Source organism: Kryptolebias marmoratus, linkage group LG16 (genome assembly GCF_001649575.2).
Source record: "Kryptolebias marmoratus isolate JLee-2015 linkage group LG16, ASM164957v2, whole genome shotgun sequence".
Classification (NCBI taxonomy): domain Eukaryota; kingdom Metazoa; phylum Chordata; class Actinopteri; order Cyprinodontiformes; family Rivulidae; genus Kryptolebias; species Kryptolebias marmoratus.
In genome coordinates, this window is record NC_051445.1 from 726,669 (window position 1) to 734,378 (window position 7,710).

Here is a 7,710-nt window from a genome sequence, read left to right on the forward strand (position 1 = left end):
TTAGAGCTCCAACAGGACCTGGTTTAAAGCTCCAACAGGACCGGGTTAGAGCTCCAACAGGACCGGGTTTAGAGCTCCAACAGGACCAGGTTTAGATCCAAACAGGACCGGGTTAGAGCTCCAACAGGACCGGGTTTAGAGCTCCAACAGGACCGGGTTTAGAGCTCCAACAGGACTGGGTTAGAGCTCCAACAGGACCGGGTTTAGAGCTCCAACAGGACCGGGTTTAGAGCTCCAGGACCTGGTTTCTCCTGTCACTGATGTGTTCGAGGACCTTGTTCAGGGTTCCTGAGGCTCCCTGCAGCTCTAACTGTGTTTCTTGTCCTCCAGCCAACAGGGAGCTGGTCTCGGTGGTCTCGGAGATCCTGATGTACGTTCTGATCGTGGTCCTGCAGCTGTGGCTCATCGTTGTCCTGGTTTATTGCTACAGGAAGATCTGGGACGAACACGAAGCCCGGGAGGAGAAGAAGGCTCAGAAGGCTCAGGAAGCGTCAGTTGTCTTTTAACACAATTGGAAGCTGCAGGACTCATGATTTGTTGTTTCTCACGTTTCACTGAAATGTTTGTGTTTTTTCAGACTCTTAAAGATGGAGGACAACAGCGCCTGAGTGCAGACGGACTGACATCAGTTATTATTCTTAATTAACAGACAACACATTTAAAATCACTTCTTCTTTTCATTTCTAATTTTAAACTCAGCAAATAGGAAGTTTGTCTCTGCAAGAGTTAAGTTTCAATGTTGATAAAAAAAGATAAGTTTGTTTAGGACTGAAACACTTTTAGATTTTCTAATAAAGTACTTTATTATTTCTGTTTGTGTGTATTTCATTTCTATCTTTGTTACATTTGAGTGTCTAAACAGCCGTACATTTTACTGACAACCTTTGATTTATTGATTTGTTTTATTTGAAATAAAACAAACTAAACATCACATCTTTGTGTCTTTATTGTGTCTTTATTTGAAAGCCAAACTTGGAGCCGCAGGAAACATCCTGATCCACGGAGCCTGGAGGGAAACTGAAGAGAGGTCACAGCAGAATGAGGGAATAATCAGGAAAAAACCTTTATAATAAGCTTCATCTCATCTTAAATTCTGAACACACGCACACGCGCACACACACACACACACACACACACACACACATTGATCAGTGAGTAAGAGGACATCTGGAGGAGGTCGTGTTGTAATTTAATCTCGTCTTCTTTCTGCTGCAGACGTTTCCTTCGCTCTGAAAGCAGCTTTGTTCTCCTGCAGCTCCAACTCACAGCGACACACACACACACTCCGCCTGTCAAACATCTGAACACACACACACACACGGCAGTAAAACAGCAGTTTTTAGAGTCTGAACTGTCAGACTGATCAGAAATCAGAAGCATTCAGACAGTAAACCTGCTGACTCACAGGCTGTGACCTTTCCCCGTGACCTCTGCTTTCATTAAACGTGCTGACGTGTTGACCTCGCTGCACGCCGTCTCCACCTTGAGGCACGATGCTGGAGGCGGAGGTTCGGACGTCTTCAGAGTCCTGATCGAACCGACGGAGAGATTGGAACTGGAACTCATTTCTTCTGGATTATTTCTCAAAGAGAAGGCAAGAAAAGAGAAATATTCAGCAGCAAATGTCAGGTTTGTTGCTGAACAGAGACAGGAGCCTCAGGGAGGACAGATTGTTCCTTTTTCTTTTAAAATAGTGTTTGTGCAGCAAAAATGATGAAGTTTAAATATAAATATTTCTAAAATCAGTCACATTTCTGAGTCTTAAATTTGATCCACTGCTCTGCAAAACTGTAAATATTTCTTCTAATCTTTTTCAGGCTCACGTCAGGTTTTAAAACTTGTTTTTTAAACTATTTAAAGATGTAGGGAAATGTTGGAGGGGTCACCTTGAAACTGATTCAGGGTCAGATTCTGCTTTTAAACAGATGATTTCATCAGAAACTCTAAAACCAGGATGTTCAGGTTTATTTAAATGAAACATTTTCATTTTATTTTAGTGTTTTATTATGAAGGACGTTCTCATTTGCATCATGTTTGAACTTTTCCTGTGCTAAAAGTTGGTTTTCCTGTTGCAGTTTCCTGATTGGCCAGCAGAGGTCAGCCATGGCCCACACCAACAGCACCGAGCTGCAGTCGATCCTGCTCGCCCTCCTGCAGCACTGCTTCAACAGCTCCGGCCTCCTGTTGCCCTCGCCGCCTCAGAACTACACTTCCCATCATGCCTCGCAGCAGGCGGCGGCAGCCAGGGCCCGGGCGGAGCCTCAGGGGGTCCTGTACATCCTGCTGGTGGTGGGGATGTTCAGCTTCTTTACCTTCGGCATCATGTTCAGCTACATCCGCTCCAGGAAGCTGGAGAACTCCCAGGACCCGTTCCATCAGTACATCGCCCACGACTGGACCGCTGCGGTGCCGGCACCGTCCAGGGCTGTGGCTGAGGCCCTGCAGAGAGAGGCTAGAGGTGGCGGGGCCCGAAGCAAGGGGCCCGTCGTCATCTGCAACCCTGCAGCCCTGCAGCTGGAAGGACTGTGACCCAGAACCAGAGTGTAAAAGTCTTAAAGTGGACCGGACCAACAGTTCTACGGAGCCTCTCAAGGTCTTTAGTCTCCTGCTTCTTAATCAACAAACAAAACCCAATTCCTCTGAAAATGTTCATCTGCAAGGACTGAAACAGCTAAAGTCCCAAAATGAAAGCCAAAGATCCTCAGAGTCTGCAGAACTGTTGATCCGGACCACTGTCCGAGTCCAGGAACGTCAGGATCGTTATCTGAAGCTTTTCAAACATCCTTTAATGTCACAGAGGAACCAAAGGTTTCAGTGTTTGGTTCCTTCGAGGTTTCTTCCTGTTTTACAGAACCTCAGATGTTTCTGAGCAGAACATCCAGAATCTTCTGACAAACAGAATATTTGATTCTAATCTGTGCAAACGAGCAGCTGAACCCGTTAAAATCAGAAACTCCTGCAGATCTCAGAAGCTTCGACTTCAGGAGCACCATAAAAACCTTTCTGTTGGTTCTGAGGTCTGCTCACATCAGAACCTGTCTGAATAAAACCATGAGGTTCATTCTGTAAAACTTTAAGGCTGGACGATCTCAGAAAACTAATCTTCTATAAATAATTAAACGTTCACTGCTGGACTGAACATTTCCTTCAGAGATTCTGATTTTTGTTTGAGAAAACAGGAGGAATAAAGTTTGCAAACACAAGTTTTTTTCACTGTTTTCTTTTTTCCATACATCTCTAAAAATACTAAAAATAAATTCTTTATTTATCGAGATTCCTCAGGAAGACCAATCAAAACACCGGAACGATCCTGGAAAAAAAACATTCCTGTTAATCCTCCTAAACCCTGAAGGTTTTCTTCAGTTTCTGCCTCAGATTTAAAAACACGAAGAAGAAAACCTCCTGAAATCTTCACCTGTTAGAAACTACAGCTTTCAGCTGCCTGTTAGCAAAATATCTCCTGAACCACCGGATGGATCTGAAGAAGAAGTGACTGACAACCCCAATCAAAATGGCTGCCACAGCTAAGCAACTTCCTGCAAATTAAAGTTCCTGTGGTAGTAGCTGAGAGTAACCCTCAACACATCCTCTGAGAGCTCAGATCTCCTGAGAGGTGGTTGAGTGGCCATCTTGAATTAAAAGGTGGCGGGTGATAAACTCGACTTCCTTCCTGCAGATTTCAGAATAAAAGGCAAACGTTTTAATAAATTCCTGTTTTTCTTTCTTTTCCTGCTGAAATCTAAAGTTCTGGTTCTGGTTCTGATCCGTCAGTTTTAAAGTCGGAGTAAATTCTGCACCCAGGACCTGAGTCCTGCGTTTTCACTTTTAGCTTTAGCTGCAGCGTTGCTCCTCTTCCTCTCCTCCTTCCTCCTCTGCCGCTCCCCCTCTCGGTCCTTCAGCCGGTCCGTTCGGCGCTGTTCTGCTCCTCTCGTGGCCCGGTCCGCCTCCCGGCTCAAGCTGAAGTGGACCATCTGCATGCTGAGCATCGGGACGATCAGGTTGTAGTTGTCCACCATCTTGTTGAGCTTCAGCAGGTCCTCCTGAACGGACCGGCACAGCTGCTCCCACTGGTTCTGCTCTGTGGGGGTCATCGGGTCACCGAGCCGGGCCCGGCCATCCAGCAGCCGGTCCCGGATCTGGGCCGCAGTCTCCCGGATGTCACGCTGCGTCACCACCCAGGAAGGCTGGTAGCCGTTGTCGATGAGGATGCGGTTCAGGTTGTGGGTCATCGGGTCAGCGTACGGGTTGTGCTGGAACTTGCTGAGGGGTTTCCCGGCGCCGCTCAGGTTCTTGAAGTCTCCGCGGGTCATGGACTCCTGGATCAGGTCCTCCACCAGCCGCTCCACGGCCTGCGTGATCTTTATCTTCCTGCTGCGCTGACGCACGTCCCGCTCCACCAGCGCCTCGCCCGCCGCTGCCCGCTCCTGTTCCCGCTGTCTGTAGTCCAGAACCTGCTCGGCGGCCTGGTCCACACGGACCTGCCCGTACTGACGCTCCCGCTGGCTGGGCGTGCCCGAGCCCACGCCGTCAAAGCTGAGGTAGTGTCTGTGCTGCAGAGCAGCTCCCCTGGACCTCTCGTCCTCCTCGTCCTCCTTCGTTTTATCGGCGGGCTGGGTTCTGCTCTGGTGGGTCAGAACGGCCCTGTAGGCCTCCTCCACCCGGGCGAACAGAACCGGGTCAGCTGTGGCGGCTCCGGAGTCCGGGTGGTAGAGCTTGGCGAGGCGCAGGTAGGCGTCCTTCACCTGTTCAGGGCTGCTGCGGTCCTCGTCGGGCAGCTGCAGGAGGCGGTAGCTCTCCTGGAGGCTCCGGCTGATCCGGCTGATCCCACGACCAGAACCGAGCCACCTGAGCAGAACCGAGTGCCGGGACCAGAGCAGCAGGACCGGCCTCCGGCGGAGGTCTCTGTGGGACGCCAGGAGGTGGAAACTGCTGCTCATCTCGGCCTCAGAGCTCCGGGCTAAAAAACACAAATGAAACTTTCTGATCAGGGTTTTTCTCTCTAAGCTCCAAAATCCATAAAATAAATAAAGGAATGCCTATCGCCCGCCTCCTGACTCTCAGCTACTACCACCTGGATCTGATCCTGTTTGCTAATGCTGGTTAGCTGAGGTGGCCATCTTTAATTGGTTTGACCTCATTAGTTTATCAGCTGTTTACGCAACCCATCCACCGGTTCGGGAGATATTTTGCTAACAGACCCGGATCATAATGAGTAACTGTTGACCCAAACAGTCGCTTAAATATCGTCCAGAACGAAAATTAAAAAGCGACATTTGAGTTAATTCATCGATAAATGTGAATAAAAGCCGTCAGCACCGACCTGCTCAGAGGGGACTAACCTGGTTAACAGGTTAACAGGTTAACGGAGCCAGTCTGGTTAACTCGGTTTGTTTTCAGCTCTTCTTCTTCTCTTCTTCCTGCTGAGTTTCTGCGCTGCCGCGTGGCGCCGCCGCCCCCTGCCGGCCGTCTGTGGAATTACAGCTTCAAAGAGACGATGAACGAAGGAGGATTCGGAGGGTTTGTGTTTAAATATAGACTAAAACAAATCAGTTTCATTCTGAATTCCTGTAACAGTTTTCAGGCTAATGTGGAATTAGTCAAAACCAAGCTTTCACTTAAACAGCATTTAATCATAAGAAGAGCAGCAGTTCTGCATATATAATCTAAATGTTGTGGAATAGAAGGTCTTGTATTTATTCTCCTATGCTTTATTTAACATTTGATTATTAAATCTTAATCTGATTTGTGTTTATCACCATTTTATATTTAGCCACCATTTAAAAAGCTTTAACAAGTAGTTGTTAGTTTATCTGGAAAGAGAGGTATGTGTTAGAAGCCCTGGAATGTTAGCCACGGTGCCAGGCATGAAGGGGAAGACGTTGCCCTTTGACCTCCAGAGAAGAGGGACATCCTTTGAAGGAGGGGAGGGGACCTAAGCAATAAAACCAGAGAACATCCTTTGTTCCCTCAGACAGTCTTTGGGGCACTTTGCTGACACTTTGAGATGTGTTTTCCCACATTTTATTTGAGGATTGTCTCCCAAATGCATTTGGTTTTATCTTTGTAATAACCTGTTTTCTCTCTGCTTTTGGTAAAATAAATATTTAAATTTAAGGTATTGTCTCCTTCCGGTCTCTTTCCATCAACCAACTCGGGTGAGGTGAAGGAGGAGGAATGCAGGTGAAAATCCTTACCTCAACACTAACCCCAGCAGACCTCCAGGCCCTGGAATCCCCTCTCCTGGAGGATGATCTTCCTCCATGTCTGGTTCTTCTCTGTTCTTCTCTGGATGGAGACCCCGGTTCTTTGAGCTGAGTTCCCTCATGTTTGTCACAGACACCGGCTCCAGCTGTTCCTCGTTAGTTTTTTTGTGTTTTCAGAATGTTTCTCTGACGTCTTCCATGCTTCCCTTTTTACAGCCTCCCCATCTTCTCTGTTCTCTGGTCCAGATGTTAGACACAGCTGGATGGAACCTCTCCTTTGTTTTAACGGACCTCATGGCAATCTGCTGTTTTACAGCTTTCTAAGCTGTGGTGTGCTTTTTTTTTTTACCTGAATTATCTGATTTAATCTTGTTTAGAGTGATTCCATCATATTTTCCTTCTACTTGATCTAAAAAAGCAACTGTGACCACAACTATTTCTGTTTTATTATAGTTTCTTAAAGTTAGAGAATGGCTGTTAAAGTAATAACAGTTCTGTTTCATGTCTGAGTTATTTTTACACAAAATTTAAAAAGTTAAAAGAGCGTCCTCCAGGAGACATATTCTCAGAGATAAATTATAAAATATATGAACGAATAAAATATATCCAAATAAATCAGGCTTCAACACATTTAAAGCAGACGTGTAAAAAGACTTTAATTAATGAATACATCGATCCGTTTGGGTAAATCTAAACAACAGATTATTTTCCCTGCAGGTCCGCGATGAGATACGGTTCCTGCTCTTTAAGGATTTCGTAGAAGGCATCTTTGCAGGCTCTTCCTGCTCTCATCGGCCCGTCGAAGATCCCCCTCATCTTCTCTGTGTTGGTGCTTCTGGACCTGATGTTGTCATAAACTTCATCCTGAATCACTTTCTTATCTAGAAGCTGGTCCAAGATGGGGGAGATGTTGTTCACCCTCTTTATCAGCTCAGCTCTGTGTTTGTCCACAAAGTGCTCCTCTGAGAAAACATTCAAACAGACAAATGGTTTGTTTTTTAGTGACAGGGAAAACTGAAACGTTCAACAAATACCACTTTATTACTGAGTGGTTTGATTAAACTGTTAGTTTTCATGTTTGAGTAAAATAAAATAAAATAAAACACCTCACCGTCACTGGACGCAGCGCCGGAGGAGTTCAAGCCTGCATCTTTAGCTGCAAAATGAAACAAAAAAAACATTTTTGTCTGTTTGTTTCTCACAGCAACAGAAGCAGATAAATCCATTTAGTTACTCTCCTCCTTTTTATCAACGCGGAACAAATAACTGATCAACTTTCATCAAATATATCAACATATGGACCTTCCAGAGTAATATAAAATAATAATTTTATTTGAGGTTTTAAATGTTCACCAGAATTATTCTGTATATCTCTGACTGTATTTTGGTGTTTGTGATGTTTTTAGGAATAAAAACTGAGTCCATTCAAAAAGTGTTGTGTTGTCTCAGTCCTCATCAGAACGTGGGGGTTCCCTCAGACTCAGACTCAGACTCACTCAGACTCAGA

The 7,710-nt window shown here is 45.8% G+C and overlaps 4 protein-coding genes across 6 annotated transcripts in view; 2 read left to right on the top strand and 2 right to left on the bottom strand.

The window, feature by feature from the left end:
- si:ch211-225p5.8 (uncharacterized protein LOC555567 homolog) overlaps positions 1–811 on the top strand; it is a 4,092-nt gene extending 3,281 nt beyond the window's left edge. The window contains exons 4-5 of the mRNA XM_017404692.2: positions 331–490; positions 578–811. Coding sequence (XP_017260181.1) covers positions 331–490; positions 578–608 — 191 coding nt within the window. The 3' untranslated portion in view covers positions 609–811. The remainder of the gene's footprint in view (positions 1–330; positions 491–577) is intronic.
- A 125-nt stretch (positions 812–936) lies between these two features.
- On the bottom strand, positions 937–5,438 carry dnajc28 (DnaJ (Hsp40) homolog, subfamily C, member 28). 2 transcript variants are annotated; one of them, XM_017404687.3, is made up of 2 exons: positions 5,321–5,438; positions 937–4,957 (listed from the first exon to the last, which is right to left on the bottom strand). In XM_017404687.3, exon 2 carries the CDS (start codon positions 4,935–4,937, stop codon positions 3,774–3,776), a length of 1,164 nt encoding a protein of 387 aa, XP_017260176.1. In that variant the 5' UTR covers positions 4,938–4,957; positions 5,321–5,438; the 3' UTR covers positions 937–3,773. The 2 variants fall into 2 exon arrangements, with proteins under 2 accessions (XP_017260176.1, XP_017260177.1); XM_017404688.3 differs by having other exon boundaries at positions 5,340–5,418.
- On the top strand, positions 1,472–3,203 carry LOC108229034 (potassium voltage-gated channel subfamily E member 1). Of its 2 annotated transcripts, none has more exons than XM_017404690.3 (2): positions 1,472–1,594; positions 2,076–3,203. In XM_017404690.3, the coding sequence occupies exon 2, from the start codon at positions 2,104–2,106 to the stop codon at positions 2,527–2,529; it is 426 nt and encodes a 141-aa protein (XP_017260179.1). In that variant the 5' UTR covers positions 1,472–1,594; positions 2,076–2,103; the 3' UTR covers positions 2,530–3,203. The 2 variants fall into 2 exon arrangements, with proteins under 2 accessions (XP_017260179.1, XP_017260178.1); XM_017404689.3 differs by having other exon boundaries at positions 1,506–1,629.
- A 1,395-nt stretch (positions 5,439–6,833) lies between the features above and the next one.
- pycard (PYD and CARD domain containing) overlaps positions 6,834–7,710 on the bottom strand; it is a 1,926-nt gene continuing 1,049 nt past the window's right edge. Inside the window, exons 2-3 of the mRNA XM_037980567.1 lie at positions 7,315–7,359; positions 6,834–7,165 (exon numbers count right to left, since the gene is read on the bottom strand). Of these exons, the coding sequence (XP_037836495.1) occupies positions 6,906–7,165; positions 7,315–7,359 (305 nt within the window). The 3' untranslated portion in view covers positions 6,834–6,905. The remainder of the gene's footprint in view (positions 7,166–7,314; positions 7,360–7,710) is intronic.